General features: G+C 40.2%; 1 protein-coding gene across 1 annotated transcript in view; it reads right to left on the bottom strand.

The window, feature by feature from the left end:
* Window positions 1–17629, bottom strand: part of eif2s3 (eukaryotic translation initiation factor 2, subunit 3 gamma) — a 34481-nt gene extending 16852 nt beyond the window's left edge. The window contains exons 1-5 of the mRNA XM_072585039.1: window positions 17467–17629; window positions 11119–11182; window positions 6348–6475; window positions 5703–5824; window positions 31–125 (exon numbers count right to left, since the gene is read on the bottom strand). Coding sequence (XP_072441140.1) covers window positions 31–125; window positions 5703–5824; window positions 6348–6475; window positions 11119–11182; window positions 17467–17535 — 478 coding nt within the window. The 5' untranslated portion in view covers window positions 17536–17629. The remainder of the gene's footprint in view (window positions 1–30; window positions 126–5702; window positions 5825–6347; window positions 6476–11118; window positions 11183–17466) is intronic.
* Between the last annotated feature and the right edge of the window lie 531 nt (window positions 17630–18160).

An 18160-nucleotide genomic window follows, 5' to 3' on the forward strand; every position in this document is an offset into this window, starting at 1 on the left:
ATCCACACCTACTGTCAACATCCCAATTACCTATCAGAAGCAAAGCTGCATCCATGACAGCAGCTCCGTTCAACATAGTAGCCATCAAGATGTCGTGCCCTGGGCAATCCACAAAAGAAACGTGCCTACAATAGAACAAACAAAACTAAGTATACCACATCTCCAGGATGTGAACAGTGGGGCTGCTCGCAAGTTGATTTATACACAAGTCAGAACACAATGGAGGACAACATGAAGTAGCCATTTGAAAATACAGAAACGTTTGTATGTTTAGTCTTGAAAGTTAAAAATATACCCAATATAGTTATAAACTTTGGAAACATCTAAAAATCAAGATTGAAAGAAAATCACAAGCAGTCTCAAATTTGCCAACTATTTAAAAATTGCATCACCAGAACTCTAGTGTCAGTGGTAAAGTCCAAAATTTATTTTCATCAAAAATAACAACTTCCATGTATTAATTATTTTTAATGAACAGAAACATCACAAGGTGCTAAAAAACATATACAAACAATTATTGTTAGATCATGAGACATTACCAACCCTAATGACACTTGAGTTAGTGATGGCTTGCAGCTTTTGAACCAATAGAGACCGTGAGATATAGGGACATCTATAGTGCGTAAAGGAAAGAGTTCCAGGATTTAAACCAGCGACAGTAATGTACAGCAATAAATTTCCAAATTAGGATGGCATGAGATTTGCAGGCATTGTTGCTTTCACACCACTGTTAACCTTGTTCTTTGAGATCAGGGCTTTGCAAAATGGGGGCTGCAACCTCACTTGATCACAATCTGAATTTATGTGGTTTAGAGCTCCAAGGCATTAACAACTCGAGCTTTGACCAAGTAAGCAAGTTAGAAACAACTTTAAATCCTTGTATTTTTTGCAGTCTAAGTAACTCAACCTGTGCCCTTTGTTGTGCAGTAGTGGAAGCAGCAAGCTTTGACTGCTTTTGAAAGAATAAAACTCCTCCTACCCCTCACAGCCTTCTAGATCCACCAGTTAATCTAGCAGGTCCGTCATTTCCTCCCCCAGCTTGAAATGGGTTGTCATTGGAAAAGGTTTAGATCCCTTGTTCTAGAATAATTTGCAGAAGTCAGATTTGAAATGTGTTTTTGAAACAGCCTTAGTGAGCTGCTGCAGTAAATCTTGTACACAACATGAACTGCTGCCACTATAGGACAGTGGTCAAAGGAGTAAAGGTTCAAGGTAACAAATGGGGTACAAACCAATGGAATAGGACTATCTGGCACCGCCCTTTTGGCGCCGATCATTTGGCCCCGCCGTTTTTGCTCAAAACTGTTTTGGCACTCATTACTTTGGTGCTGAGTTGTTTTGGCGCCAGTGCAGAAATTAAAAAATGTCTTGAAGAGCCCATAAGAAATTCATTTTTATTGCATTGTAAGAAATAAATCTAATTTTTTTTATTCATTAATTTTAACCTTTTCATTATAAAAACGAATTTCTACATTTTGCTACATTTATCAAACACATATAGATAACCACCGTGTGAAAATTTTGGTTTGTCTCTCTTGCTTAGAATGTTTTCAGCCATTTCTCTTATGGGCTCTACAAGACAATTGTATTACAGCTTTCCAATGCGAAGACAGAAGGGCTTAAGTATCATCAAGGCAGTAGATGACTATTAACAATTGTTAAATAAGAAAATGATTACAAAAGGAGATTTGAATCTACAGAGGGTCATTACAGCTTTGACTATCAACTCTTGCTAGTTGAGAAAATTACATCAGGTCGTTAGTCATCGTCTCTGCTTTAACCAAGCAAGACTTTCTTTTTATTCTGATACCCAACCCCCAAACCAAATGCCCTCATTTGTCCAAGATGCTGTTGAGTTCAGTGCTGTTGAAGCTGCAATCAGCCAGAAAAGTGGAGCCTTTGGCAATGTTGTGTACATGATTGACAGCCGTCATGGTGAGGTTAGGAGGCAAGGTACATGCTGTCCAATGTCCATCCCCTCATATGCACAATATTTATTTGGCTGATCCAGTTACCCTCCTGGTCAATGGTGAGATGCAGGGAGTTGATGATGGAAGATTCAGCAAGGTTAGTGGCATTAGAAAATCGAGGAGAGATGGTTAGATTCTAGCATTAGAAATGGTCTTTGCCTAGCACTTGTAGAGTCTGAATGCAGTGAGCCAGTTATCAGTCCGAGATAAAAGAGACAAAATCATTACAGAATTTAAACAAGATGAGAAGTATTTTAAAATTTGATCACTGGGGGACCAGAAACAAAAGAAAGACAAGAATGGAGCTAATGGTTGAACAGAATTTGCTGCAATAAAGGAAATCAACAAGAGGGAAGAAGTGCCACCTCAACACACCATCCTGGCCCCTGGTCAATATCTTGACCTCAGTGTTGCTGCAGCGCTCCAGCGAAGTTCAGTGCAAACTTGAAGAATGGCACCCCATTTTCTGTTTGGGGACCCTGCAGCCCTCCAGCTTCAATATCAAGTGCAATACCTTTGGGCTTGAACTCTCCCACGTCCTTGCCCCTACCTCTGCACACCAGACCTTGTTATCACAATCTGTTATTCCACACAACCCATTGTAAGGCACTAACAGTGCTCATTAGTAGCTATTCACCCTCCAAGCCAGATCATTATCCACTCCTTTGCCGGCCAAACGGGTTTTCTCTCTCTTTGGGCTCTATTCCCATTTATCATTATGAACTGACATTTTCCTAGCTACCATCGGTTCTGAGAAAGGGTCAAGAGACCCGAAACTTAAAATCTGATTTCTCTCCAGATGCTACCAGATCTGCTGAGCTTGTGTTTCTGATTTATAGTATCTGCGGTTCTTTCGATTTTTATTTAATACCTAAAAAGAAATTTTTAACCTAGGGAAGTAATAACACTGGACTGCTTGAATAGCTAACATTGAAGCAATGCCATGGATAGAGGTGAGTGACCCTACAACCAACATGTCAGATCTTAGCTGTACAATCCTACCACATCCTATTGTGAATGGTGTGCGGCAATGAAGCAACTAACTGGAGCAGGAAGCCCCATACATACCTAACCTTCAAACAATGGGGCAGCACAACATATCAGTGCAAAAGACAAGGGTATGCATTTGCAAGAATCTTCTGGCAGAAGTGCAGAATGCCGATGCAGCTTAGTCTCGCCATGAAGGCCCAAGCAAAAGGGAGGCCAGTCTTCAGCCAATTCAGTCCATTCCATGTGATATCAAGAAATAGGTGAAGGCATTGGATACTGCAAACACTGACAACATTTCAGCAAACCTGATAACATGCGTTCCAGAATTAGCCTAACTGTGAACCAAGCACATCCTCTCTACAAAAATAATAAATAAATTCAACTGTCAATTTCAGCACACTGGCCTACTCATCATCAGCAAAATGATGCGAAGTATCAACAGTACTACAATATGGGACTTATACAGGGAGAGGTGGCATAGCAGTAATGCCACTGGACTAGCAATCCAGAAGTCCAGGTCAATGCTCTAGTGTAACAGACTCAAATCCCACTTCAAGACAGGTGGCAAACTTAGAATTCAGTTAAATGGGAATAAAAACAGGTGACCACATAATGAATATCAATTCTCATACAAGCCCACCTGGTTCACCCATGTCCTTCATGGAAGGAAATCTGCTGTCTTTACTTGGTCTGACCTATATATGACTCCAGACCCACAGTAATGCGGTTAACTCTCAACTGCGCTCTGAACAATTAAGGATGGGCAATAAATACTGGCCTAGCAACCCCATGCCCAGGAGTGAAAAAAAAGTTAACATTTCATAAACCTTCTCTCCTGCATAAGAGCATAATTGAAGATGATACTGATGATTGCACTTCTGTTTAGTACTATTCATGACTCCTCAGATCCTGTAGTCGTCTGTTTAGCAAGTGTAGCCAGAACTTGACAACATTCCGGCTTGGACCAAGTCACCCATGGACTAAACAAGGACCATCTCCAAATCAATCTCTTGACATCCAACGCCATGACCATCTGCGAACACTCCCCATCAAATTATCATCATCCTGGGGTTACCGCCAACCAGAAACTGATAGGGACCAGCCATATAAAATAGTATGAATACAGCAGTACAGTAGAAGTTGTACAACTACAAGAGTACAACATGAATTCAGTGGTGGGTAAATCACCTCCTCACTCCACAACCAACAAGATAGGAGTCAGGATTGTGTTGGGACTGATCTTTGCCTGGAGGAATGTAGCCCCCCAGCAGACAATCAGCTCAACACTATAACACTCAAAGCAGCCTGCTTGATTGTCCACCATCAACGCACAGTGAAAATGATGAATACCACCTACAAGATACAGTGCAGCAGCTCACAGCACCTTCAAAGCACCTTCCAAACCTAGGAACTTAAATCATCCAGAACTGGCTCTTACAAAAAATGACTCAGGTGCCAGAATCCAGCAAACAATGTATCTCCAAACATCTCATAGAACTAATGATCGAAATACTGACAAATGGACACATGAAATCTGAAAGCAGATATTCCTTAATTACAAGCGGTTTTGTTCCTGTGTTGGCCACACATACAGGAGACAAAGACTGGGATTGGAGAAACAGAAAACAACAGAGGTAGTAGTCTCACCCAGCCAGGGCCCTAGAAAGCACAATGTCAGCATGACATGGGAAGGTAGGACTGTAAACAATGCACTCCTCAGTCTGGGTCGAAAGGGAAGAGAAGACAAGGCTCCCATTAATGGCATTCCTGATAAAGAGCTTATGCCCAAAACGTCAACTCTCCTGCTCCTCGGATGCTGCCTAACCAGCTGTGCTTTTCCAGCACCACACTCTGACTCTGATCTCCAGCATCTGCAGTCCTCGTTTTTTCCTACACAATCAGGATGGAGTCGTGTGTCAGAGAAACCGCTCCCTATCCCATTCCAAGGACAAAGTGAGATTGGGAGCCTTCCCAAGCTGATAGCAAGAGACAGGGAGAGTGAGGAACAGTGTGCATGAGGGAGTGAAAGGATGAATGAATTTTGCTGAGGCCATTAGAACCAATCACAAGGTAGTTAGTTAATCCCAATTACATAGCTTGATCCTGGTCCCTTTACTGGTGACCAGGGTTTGGGACCTAATTCACGTTTGATATTGTATCAAAACTTCGTTTCCTGAAATGTGCTCATCGAATTCTTGGGGGGGGGTGGGAAGAGAATCCAAATGTGGCCTCTTGTGTGAAAATGTTAAATAATCCTCAGCAAGAAAAACATGTTGCTGCATGAGAACATCACATCTTGCAAGCTCGTTCAAGTCACTTGCCATACAGGCTTACAGCTAAATCAGCTTTGACTGATTGATTCAAAATCCTGGAACTCCCTCACTAACAGCACTGTGGGTATATCTACATCACATGGACTTTAATGATTCAAAATGACAGTGAGCCACTACCTTGACTATTAGGAATAAGCAATAACCACTGGCCTAACCAATAACGTCCTAAGTATGAATGAACGAATCAATAAATAGACAGAAAATTCCAAAGCATACTACAAAGTAGGAGCAAGAATTGAAATAAAGGATTTTTGGACTTCATCTCAGAGTTACACTAACCAGTAAAATAAACTGTTGTGACATGATAGTGAATGCAAACTAAAAAAAAAACTGAAATCCCTAAAATGTCTCCAAAATAATTCTCATTAATGGGGTAAATCTCAATAACTTGCATTTACATTGCACCAACCTGACTAGCTTAAAATTTCCTTTGGTTCCAGGGATATCTGAAGGGAACTCATCTGGTGTACTGCTACCACACGACCTGTAACAGTCAGGCCTCGGACAACTAGGATCATCAAGTTTGTAAACCTGAAAAGTTAAAACTAAATCAATATAGAAAATGTTGAAGTATCACAAAAGACAACTAAAAAATAAAATACTGGATTAAATTGAAACACAACAAAGCTATGAATTGCTTAAATGGTTCTCCTTTGGTCTGGCTCACAAGGAGCTGGATACCTTTCATAAAATCTTTCAACAAGACCTTTTTTTTCAAACATTCCATCAAATATGTCACCTTTGTAATTCAAAATGCACAATGACCAGTTTCAAGCTACCCTGAATGCCTCACTATGTACTCATAATACAGTATTTCCACCATCTATTTAATAGTTACATAAACACAGAACCACTACATTTGAAGTATATAGTTTATTTTTAGATGTTAATAGTTTAACTTAAAATCTTAGAAATACTAAATTAGGAAGCAATGATCTTGACAATGTCATAGCACAAATAAAAGTGCAAGTTAAAAACCACATACAACTTAAAGTCGCCATAAATTATGAAGTCTGAATTACGCACCACCCTTCAATCTTGAGGTTTCTTTTACCTTTGCATTGGCATATCCGAGCTTGATAGTAATATTTCTTTCCAGTTCATTTTTAAATCGGACAGTCTGAACACCAGAAATAGCTTTAACTACAGTGGACTTGCCATGGGCTACATGACCAATTGTGCCTAAGAGAAAACAAGTTATGTTTAAATACTTGACACTGTTACTGGACAGAACATGCCTCAAAATCTGAACTAAACCCCAGTCAAAAACAAATTCTGCCTTATTTTTTAATTAACTGAGAATCAAAGAGCAATTTACTTCTAAAGCAGCATGCAATTTCTTTAAACAAAATCATAAAATAAACTTTTAAAGCTTTCAAATACCAAATAATGTAAAAATTCACACATTTAAAGCCTATGTTAATCAGAGTAACTTCTTTTCGTGGGTAGGACAGGGCACCTACATCATTATATACTCTTCTGGCATTCTTGAAGTTACCTTTTGAATTAATCAGAGAACAATGCAGTGCAGCAAAGCAGAAAAGCAACTTATAGCAAACATTTCTTTTACTGCTTAAAGTTGCCCCAGTGACACGTTATTCAGACACTCATACTATCAGCACATATTACAATTCACTTTTGCCAAATATTCACAATATTTATGATCTTGCATGTTTCTGAATTAACAACAATTATCTCCTTTTCCTGATTCACTTCAAAATTCTTAGAGCACAGAATTATAATAGGATAATGGGCTTCACTGCTCACTTGTTGCCAACTAGTTAGCCTCTCTAAATTTTGTTTCTTTTTTTACTTAATCTATTTTTCTAATCAAATGTTCAGAGATGTTATTATATAAGGCATGTTGAGATTGTACAGGACATTGGTTAGGCCTCTTCTGGAGTACTGCATCCAGTTCTGGTTGCCCACTTAGAGAAAGGATATTATTAAGTTGGAGGGGGTTCAGAAGAGATTTATCAGGATGGTGCCATATACGGAAGGTTTGAGTTATAAAGACAGGCTGCCAGGCTGGGTCTTTTTTCACTAGAGCGTAGGAGGTTGCGAGGTGACCTTATGCAGGTTTACAAAATCATGAGGACTATAGATAGGTTTAATGGGAGGTGTCTTTTCCTGAAGATGGGGGATGTCAAGACTAGAGGGCACACTTTAAAAGGTGAGGAGAGAAATTTCTAAAATACATGAAGGACTTTTCTTTTACACAAAGTGCTCTGCACATGAAATTACTGAGGAATTGGTGAATGTGGGCACAATTTCAATGTTTAAAAGACATTTGGACAACTACATGAATATGAAAGAATTGGAGGGATATAAGGAAGCAGCAGGCAGGTGAGACTTGTTTAGTTTGAGATTATGTTTGGCTTAGACTGATTTAGCCAAAGGGTCTGTTTTTGTGTCGCATGTGTCTATGACTTCTGAAGCAGGTGAGACTTGAACCCAGGTCTCTTGGCCCAACCAACGCTACCACAGCACAAGAAGCCCACCCTCTGTTTCTTGCAGCAACTCTGAAAATATTTCAGCTGCTTACAACTGAACAGGTATTTATAGATTTCAATTACAAGAGTTATGACATTTATCATTTCAGGTTGTCTACTGCAAATATATGCAATTCATACAAAAGTACACAAAAGGCGAATCTTCAACCAGCTAATCAAAATAAAATCAATGATTAGCCTTCATTTTATTTTGTGCCGTTATAAGGGATCCTTCATTTAAACATGTACCATGGTATTTGACTAAGCTTTAATACTACACATTTAAAACTTTTTCATTAAAATGTTTATCACAATTTCCCAAAACTTATGAAATTGTCAAATGGGATTATGGTTATCTATTAGTGTTCAAATAGTGCCCAGAATTAAAGTATTAAATTTTGCTGGTGGAAATGAGATTTGGTAGAGACTCTCAGTAGAGCACAAGTTGCCCAATTGACTTAGAGGACACAAGCCCACATGGAAAAAGGGAATAATCATGAACAAGATAACGAACAAGAGAAAGTAACAAACATGTCTTTTGAAAGTTTTCAACGTAAGTTGTAACATAAGTCAATTCAACGTAACATTTTCACAACAAACCCTCAAAACTGCAGAACCTTTGGAGTCCAAGATGGCAATGGAGTACGATGCTCCAGTTGGAACTCATCCATTCCATCCATTATTTTTCTTTTTTTTTCCCCTTTTATTTTGCACTTTTCAGCCAGCAACCTGGAGCAGGGCAGGGACAGCAGTCAGTAAGGCCGGAGCAAAGATGGCTACTGATCGGGAACTGGTGGACCTGGTCAGACCACATGGTAGCCCTCACAGAAAGATTGTATTGTCTATCTTTTTAGCTTTACTTACTTTTAACACGGCACCATTTGTTGGCGACACTGTACACTTTTCATTGTACTCGTGTTCTTTTGTAACTTGAGTACACATGACAATAATTCTACTTCTCATTCTGAACATTTTAATGATTTACATTTAAGGGAACAGCAAATGCAAGTACTTGTGACTAGACAGAATTATAAAAAAACTGGCTTTCATGTAAAATAATTGATAAATTCAATTATCAGAAAATATTCTTAATATCTTTTGTTTTTAAAATGTCCATGGCTCCAACATGTTGCATTAAAAGTAGGCATCCATCTCCAGTAGAAAACAAACATTGATGGTTGTATGTTTTTTTGAGATCTGTCTTTTGATTAAAATTTTAAAATATAAAACTAGGTACTAAATTAACCTAGAGCAGTAAGACTACTATTTTCTGGGGCTATAGGTTGTTAAAGTGCAAAGATGGCCTTTACTAGAGAAATGTGCTTTTCCTGTCAGATGAGAGAGATTAGGAAGAATTTCCAAGTTACTGATGGTTATATCTGCATTACGTGTGTTTGGTTGCGAATCCTATCAGATCACATGGATCGGCTGGAGTTGCAGTTAGAGGCAATGAGGAAGTTACAGGGACTGGAGGATGGGAAGCACAGCAGTTATAGGGAGAAAAGCCATTGATATAGTCAGGTAGATGGGTTACCACCAGGAAAGGTGAGACAGAGAGAGGGAGGTGGTCTGCTGTGATTATCTCCATCTCAAACGAGTATCCTGTCTTGGAAAATGTAGGTGGTGATGGACTCTCAGGGGGGATATAACATGAACAGTTTCTAGTACCTAGACAGGCTCCAATATAACTAGGGGTACGTCAGGTTCCAAGCAATTGATTGTGATAGGGAACTCTCTATTGAGAAGCACAGATAGATGTTTCTGTGGCAGATAATGAGAAATCAGAATGGTGCGTAGCCTCCTGAGTGTTGGAATTGATAGTCATAGGGGAGGTGCCAGAAGACTGGAGGTTGACTAATGTGGTGCCACTATTTAAGAAAGGTGGTAAGGAAAAGCCTGGGGACTATAGACCAGTGAGCCTGACATTGCTGTTGGGCAAGTTTTTGGAGGGAGTCCTGAGGGACAAGATTTACATGTATTTGGATTGGCAAGGACTGTTCCAGGATAGTCAAAAAGGCTTTGTGCGTGGGAAATCATGTCTCTCAAACTTGATAGAGTTTTCTGAAGTAGTAACAAAGAGGATTGATGAGGGTAGATCTATAATGGACGGGATCTATATTGACTTCAGTAGTGTTCAACAAGGTTCTCCATGGGAGACTGGCTAGCAATGTTAGATCTCATGGAATAATGAGAGAAAGAGCCATTTTGGATACAGAACTGGCTCAAAGGTAGAAGACAGAAGGTGGTGGTGGAAGTTTGCTTTCCAGAGACTGGAGGCCTGTGACCAGTGGAATGCCACAAGGATTGGTGCTGGTCTACTACTTTTTATCATTCAAATAAATGATTTGGATGTGAACATAGCATGTACAATGAGTAAGTTTGCAGATGACACCAAAATTGGAGGTGTAGTGGACAGCAAAGCAGGTTACCTCACATTACAATGGGATCTTATATCAGAAGGGTCAATAGGCTGAGGAGTGACAGGTGGAGTTTAATTTAGATAAATGCAAGGTACTGCATTTTGGAAAAGCAAATCTGAGCAGAACTTATACACTTAATGGTAAGGTTCTGGGGAGTGTTGCTGAACAAAGAGACCTTGAAGTGCCGGTTCATAGTTCCTTGAAAGCGGAGTCTCAGCCAGACAGAATTGTGAAGGAGGCATTCAGTATGCTTGCCTTTACCGGTCAGTGCACTGAGTATAGGAATTGGGACGTCATGTTGCAGCTGTACAGGACATTGGATAGACCACTTTTATAATATTGTGTGGAATTTTGGTCTCCCTCGTATAGAAAGGATGTTGTTAAACTTGAAAGGGCTCAGAAAAGACTTACAAGGATGTTGCCAGGGTAGGAGCATTTGAACTATAAGGAGAGGCTGAATATCTGGAGCTGTTAGTCCTGGAGCGTCAGAGGCTTGGGGGGGAGGTGGTGTGTGTGTGTCCTTATTGAGATTTATCAAATCTTGAGGCGCATGGATAGGGTAAATAGACAAGGTATTTTCTCTGGGATGGGGAAGAATCCAGAACTAGACAGCATAAGGTTGGGGTGAGAGGGGAAAGATTTAAAAGGGAGTTAAGGGACAACATTTTCAAGCAAAAGGTAGTGCATGTATGGAATGAGCTGCCACAGCAAGTGTAGGAGGCTGGGACAATGACAACATTTAAAAGTCATCTGGATGGGTATATGAATAAGAAGGATTTAGAGGGTTATGGGCCAAGTGCTGGCAAATGGGACTAGATTAATTTAGGATATCTGGTCAGCATGGACAAGATACAAAGAGTCTGTTTTTATGCTGTACATCTCAATGACTATGTAACAGAGAAAGATAACTCACCTATATTGATCGTAGCTTGCCTGCTGATAACTTCAGGAGAGAGAGGCGTTAATTTACTAACATCCTGTTGAAAAAAATGCATCGGATCAGAAACGTAAATATTTCATATTTTACTTTTGGCCAAAGCCGGTCATCAATCCATAGAAAAGAAAAAGTTTTTCTTTTGTCACAATTGTTCCTCTCATTGCCTTTTGTTCCATGATATCTTTTTATTTAATCTCTCTAACCCTGTAACGCACCCCAAATTTTTCCTCCTGTTTTTCCTACCTTTTCCTTCCAACAGTATATTACGGACATTTCCTTCAATTCTAAAGTCATTCAACCTGAAACATTAGCTGTTTCTCTCTCCTTGGATGCTGTTACATGTGCTGAGTATTTCAAACACTTGTCATTCCAGATTTCCACCATCGCCATCATTTTCCTTCTAATTTAAACAATAATCAATCCCACTCCATGCCTCAGTCAGAATTAGTAAAACATATTACAAATTAACCCCTCCCTTCAGGCAAAACAAATTCCAATTTGGGACTCAATGTTGTAACCTGCAGCTGCAGTATAACTGTTGCCAAGTTTGGTGATTCTGTACTAAATAATGACCAACTCACAGATGGTTCATTTCCAACTAAAACATCCTACAAAAAGGTGCTGCATCTTTTCTCTAAATCTGAGACAAGTTATTTCAGCAAGGCAACAGTGCTTCCAACAACCTCAGCAGGTCTGGCAACATCTGTGAAGATAAATGGAAGTTAATGTTTCGGGTCCCATGAGCCTTGGTCACCAGACACAAAACGTTAACTTTGATTTTTCTTCACAGGTGCTGCCAGACCTGCTGAGCTTTTCCAGAAACTTCAGTTTTTGTTTCTGATTTACAGCATCTGCAGTTGTTGTTACATATAGATGGTCACTGGATTACAAATTAAAGTCATATGAAGATACTTATTAATGTAAATTACAAAAGACAGGAATCCATATTAGCCATGAAATCACCTTTGCAATGCCATATCAATTTGACAGGCTGCTGAGATATCCACGTTCTTCTATTGTAAGAGTTATACACTCCATACTCCATTCACTCTAAAACTTGGAAGTGCCTCCAATTATCTGAGGCCTGTATCCCAGAATTGCTTGCCTAAATCTTTCTGCTTCCCTCTCCTTATCATTGCCCATCTCTTTGAACAAGCTTTTGATCACATCCAGTATCTTACATGGACTAACATCGATTTGTCTGATTTGACACCAATGAAATGAATGGATTTCTACTTTCAAGGCCTAACAATAAAGCCTAAGTTCTTTATTTGTCTTTATCCACCAGGTAGTGATGCCTTAACACCAGTTCTCATTTCAGAGTCAGATATTCAGACCTTGAATTTTAATGTGAAAGCTTGAGAGCTAACTTTGTATACCACTTTGCCTTCCATCAATTTGATTAATACTGCCTCCAAATAGACCTGAGCTCTATTGTAATACAACTTTCATAAGTACAGCCTCACAAAACTAAGTTTTAACAGTCTCCCAATAGCATTCATACATGCCTGTAAACCAATCCCAAATCACTGTTGGTGGTGGACAGCCACTTTCTTGTAGTCATCCATCTTCCAAACAATTATACACAAATTACTGAAGAACTGCAGATCTGGTGGCATCTGTGGAGAGAAGGCAGAGCCTTGGAGCCTCTCTGAAAGAGGGTCACTGGACCCAAAATGTCAATTCTGCTTGCTCTCCAAAAATAATGCTAGACAGGCTGAGGTTCTCCAACAATTTGTTTTTGATTCAGATTTCCAGAATCTGCAGTTCTTAGTTTAGTGAATTCTCCCCAAAATAGCTTGCTAAACATAGAAAACTCAGTGCATTCACAAATTCAGAAAAAGCACCAAATCCTGAGCATCTGCATCCTTTTAGTCTAATTTGGTACCTATTTGGATTTGGTACCAGATCTATTTTTCTATTCCCATAGCTAACTGCAAAACAAGATAAGGAAATTAGTGCTCCCAGGTGGTGAATTGGTATTTAGAATGGGAATCTCCAACCATTATACCACTGGCAGTTTGGTCTGCAACTAAATGCTAACCTGCCCACTTTTAATTGGCACTTTCCAGAATTTCAGGTTTTCATATTCTCTCTCTCTCCAACCATGATCATCATTATTCAATAAGGACAGCTGCTTGTATCAGCCTAAAAGCAATAGTCATTAACCTTAATTTGAACATTGTCAGAACATTTTAGGCATTGCCTTTATTTTGAGAAATAGTCAATTTCCTGAAAAATCCTGTAATATTGTATAAAAGTAAAATGCACATGATAAAACTGATAAAATTATTAGAAAATGTTACAAAAACATCACTTCATACATAATGATGCCAGCAGAAAAGAAATGAACAGGCTCTATCCCTTCCACCTTTCCTTTCCTAACCACCACAGCCACTCGGGTCTTTGATCAGATTTTGGGTCTGGAAGTAAACAAGTTCATTCCAGCAGCATACAGGAAGTCATGTCTGCTCATGAGCAAGGATGTCATGTATGTTACAACATGTAGACATTCTGGATAGGAATTCCTGATCCCACCTACAAAATGCAGCACAATTCAATTTGCAGGACAGCAGAAGCAGGTTAAAAGACATAATCAGCAGAATGAGCTACATGGTAACTTCCATGCTTCTATCAGCCCCCCATGCATGCAGTGAGCAAATCATGATTTTCTTACATCCTTTGGGACTTATATATTATTCAATATGCCTCATCTGAAATGATTATCTTTTGACAATTAACTATTGTCTGTTTTCCTAATCACCATCCAACTCATTATATTCATTTTGCATATTCTTTTCTTATACCCCCTTTTCTAATTTATCTGTAACACCTTCCAGTTCTGCAAAACAAATGTACCCGAAATGTCAACATTTTGTTTTTATTTCATTATTAGACACTGTCCTCTTTCCACTGTTAACTTGAAAATAGCAAACATATAAAATTGTTTTTTTCCCCCATAACCTAGCCAAAACCAACATATGATGGCAAGTACGAGACAAAATCTCTCTGAACGCAAAATATAACAAGTTGCAAGTGAAAACATAAAGAAGTAGTTTTCTTATATGATAATTGTTTTACTCAATGAATCTGAGGATTTATGCATATAATTCCATCTCAGTTTTAAATTCTACCAGACTTCACTGTCTTTGACTACTTAATACTGGAGATCACTTGAGTCTTGTTTTCAACCTCCGACACAGATTTATTTTGTTATCCACTCATTCTGCTTCATCATTTGTGGACCACCTTTCACTCATCCAGCTGTTACTTCCTGAATCTCTTCTCTGAATCCCTCAGTTTTCCAAAATAAACTCTAATTTTCTGTGTTTTTAAGTACAATTGTCAAACATTTGTTTATTATTTTCTAAATCTAATACTTGACATCTTCTTTATAAACCTAGTCTATTAAAATGATGTGTATGATGTACTAAAAATGCAAATTTATTTCACGTTAGCAGGATTATTGTTCCAGTAGAGATCTTAAGATATTAGAATTAGAGGTAACCTTACTAAATCTGAAATTAACATGGGCACAATATACAAAATATTTATTAATTCAAAATTAATACTGCATTTAAAATGCAGTTTGCCAAATAACATGATGTTAAAAAGGGTTTTAGAAAATTCACAAGTGAGCAGATGCTTTCTAAGCTTATCCAGGGAATATCATGAAAGTTTTCAAAACCAAACAAAAACCCCTGATGCAACATCAGAATAACAGAGGGAAAGACGTGGGCCACTGACCCTCAAGTTTGTTCTGCCATTCTATTAGATCCTAAATTTACCATCATTTTTCACTATATTGATACTTCATTCTACAAAAATTAACTAATCACTTGACATCAACCAATCTAGCTTACACAACTGACTGTGTAAGAACATTCCTTCACAGAGTTTAAAAGAAAGATCTGAACTATGGAGCTGGTTCAATACTTGGCAACTGCTGATTCCATCAATATGTCAATCTCCTTTTATACTGCGAAAACAAACACCAACAGCATTCACTGACCATTCAAATGTCAATTCACAGCATATGAATTGCCCTGCAGACTCAATATCTGATGTCGCAAATGTTGGACAAATGTATAACTGAGAATTTTACAGCATCGAACGCCAGTCAACCTATCATACCTGAACCAACTCTTTGGTATAGCTGGCCATCAGCTCCACCCCACTGCTCTCTCTTCAATCCTCATTATGTTCCCCTTTGAATGTTTCTATCCAATTCTCTTTTAGAAAACTGCTGTTAAAGCTGCTTCCACCACCATACCCGGTAGTATGTTCCAGATTATAACTTAATGTTCAAGGTCATCGTTTCTTTTTAGAAAACAATCAGTTCAATCTCATATCCTGTGGTTACCTATGTTTCCGCCTTCAGCTATAATTCTACTGCTTTACTCTATCAAAACATTTCATGATTTAGAAAACCCCCCTCAAAGTCTTCTGCTACCTTTGCTCAATGGACAGCACAGCTTCTTCAGTATCATCATACAAAAAGAAAACTCTGATCCTGATGCCATTTTAGCTACCTCTTATCTACATCCTCCAATGCAAAGAGATCTTTCAAAGTGTGACATATAGAACATAACTACTCCAGCTGAAGCAATCCTGTTGATTTGTTTTCTTGGATTCAATTCAAGCACAAAGGACGCTGAACAGGCAACAAATGATCCACTTTATTGTGCTGTCTTCATTTGGTGCATTTTTGCTGACAGAGGTTTGGAATAACATTTTTGCTTTTGTATGCTGTACCTCCATGAGAAAAAACATTTAACTGTTTTCTCCAATTGTTCTGCCAAACCCACCTAATGTCTCTGCTCTTGTGGGAGGCACGAATAGAAAATTTGCAGAAAACACAAAATTGTTGCAGAAATGAAGAGGATAACTGCTGGGTGATACATATCTTTTGGTTAAGTGAGCAGAAAAGCAACAATGGAATTCAATCCAGAGAAGAAAGAAGTTATGCATTTGAGGAAGGCAAGCAAAGCAAAGGAGAGCACAGAGAGGATAGAGGAATAGAAGACCAGGGAATCTGTGCCCACAGACCTCTGAAGGTAGCAGAATAGGTTGGCAAAGTGTTAAAGATAGTAAATAGAATTCCTTCCTTCATTGTATGAAGTCCAAAACAGGGACGTAATACTAAATTATATAAGACTCTGGTTTGGCAACAGTGGACTTTTGTCTACATTTCTCATCACCGCACAAGAATTTTCTCATGGGAACTGAAGATTTTACAAGAACACTGCCAGGCCTTGAAATTGCAACTTTGAGGGAAGACTTGATAGAGAAATGATTTGGAGGTACCAGTGTTGGACTGGGGTGGACAAAGTTAAAAATCACTGATGGAGAGGCAGCACCGGAAAAGCTAGTGCTTCCAAATAAACATGTTGGACTATGACCTGGTGTTGAGAGATTTTTAACGCTGATAGCGAAAGGTAATTTTCCTCAAAACAGAAGTGGTTTGAGTGGTGATTTAAGTGTTGTTTAAAAAATGATGGGGTAGCGTTGACAAGGCAGATCTGACTCCCCAAGTGGAGAGGTCAATAACCTGTAAGATAGAGAGATGAAAGGGGATATGAGAATTGGAGGGCGCTTTCACTTGGAGGGCGCTGGGTTTCCAGAATTCTCTGTCCGGTTTGGTGGCTGAGGCAACAACCCTCAACTAACTTAAAAGACACCGCTTCTGCTGTAAACTGCAAAATTACAGATGTAGCGCTGGAATGTGAGATGAGAATGGGAGGGCTAGTTTGTTTCAGCCACAGGACGGGCTGAGCGGCGTCTCTGTAACTGCTCCCCGGTTCTTGCTTAATCACCCTCCCTTCTTAACTAAAGAGAAACATTTCAAGAGGCTGGATGATGGAGGAGGAGGAGGACCGGATACCACATTGTCACTCCATGTGTGCAGAGACCAAGCCCGAGAAGAGACTGGCCCCATTTCTCTCCACGTAACCTCCCGCCTCAAAAAAAATCACGTCTCATCCCTCGCCAGAAATATTGAGAAATCTGGTTTCGGGTTCACAAATAACGCCAGCGGGCTTTATGCAGGAACGGAAGCCTTGGGGAGGGGGGAATCGGGCCGAAAATTGTACAGGCCAGAGCCGATCCGATGCGAGGCGAGGCTTGTCTGGCCGGTGCAGCTTCAGCAGGCAGGCAGGCAGGCCAGGCAGAGTCTGTTCCTGTCCACCGACCCCTGCGCACTCCCTTTCTACAGGGATCCTCTAGGCCCGCGTGTGTCTCCATGTGCCGATCCGGGAGGCTGCGAGTGAGCCCCAGCCCCGGGACCAGTCCCTCTCTCCCCCCACCCCCAGCCCGAGCACTCACCAAGGAGCCGAGATCCTGCTTCGCCAGGTGCGGTTGGCCTACGGTGACACCGGCATCGTCTCCCGTCATCCTGCTCTGGGCCTCCCGAGCCGAGCCGCCCGCCAACCGCCGCTCCCAGAATGATGCAACCCTCCCAGCGCCAACGACACCAGGCCGTGTCCAAGATGGCCTTCCGTCCACGGCTCCGGAACAGGCGCCCCCTCTGGCACTGCAGCCTCTTCACACCCAGGAGCCGCAGAACGAGCAGCCAAAGGGTGAAGTTGGGCAATTCGGTTTTAAAAGGGGGCGGAGATAGTGTCCCTATCTCTCACCGGTTCACGTCCCACCCGTTTCAGAGGCATGTTCGTACAAAGGAATAATTATTCCATTGACTGCGGGAAGGAAGGAGGAGGACATGTCCCCATCTGCATTAACGGAGCTGAGGTGAAGAGTGTCGAAAGCATTAAGTTTCTCGGAGTGGCAGTAACTGACAACTTGTCCTAGACTTACCATGTAGATGCAATGGTGGAGAAGGTACAGTGCCTCTTCTTCCTCAGGCAGTTTAGAAAATAGGTAGACAAGGAGGAGGCTTGAAGAACACAGCAAGCCAGGAGACTGGCTTATAATATAGGGCATGTTCATAAGGTCCCTCACCAACTTTTACAGATGCACCATAGAAAGCATACTATTATAATGCATAACAGCCTGGTACAGC

The sequence above is a fragment of the Chiloscyllium punctatum genome, chromosome 15, assembly GCF_047496795.1.
Source record: "Chiloscyllium punctatum isolate Juve2018m chromosome 15, sChiPun1.3, whole genome shotgun sequence".
NCBI lineage: Eukaryota > Metazoa > Chordata > Chondrichthyes > Orectolobiformes > Hemiscylliidae > Chiloscyllium > Chiloscyllium punctatum.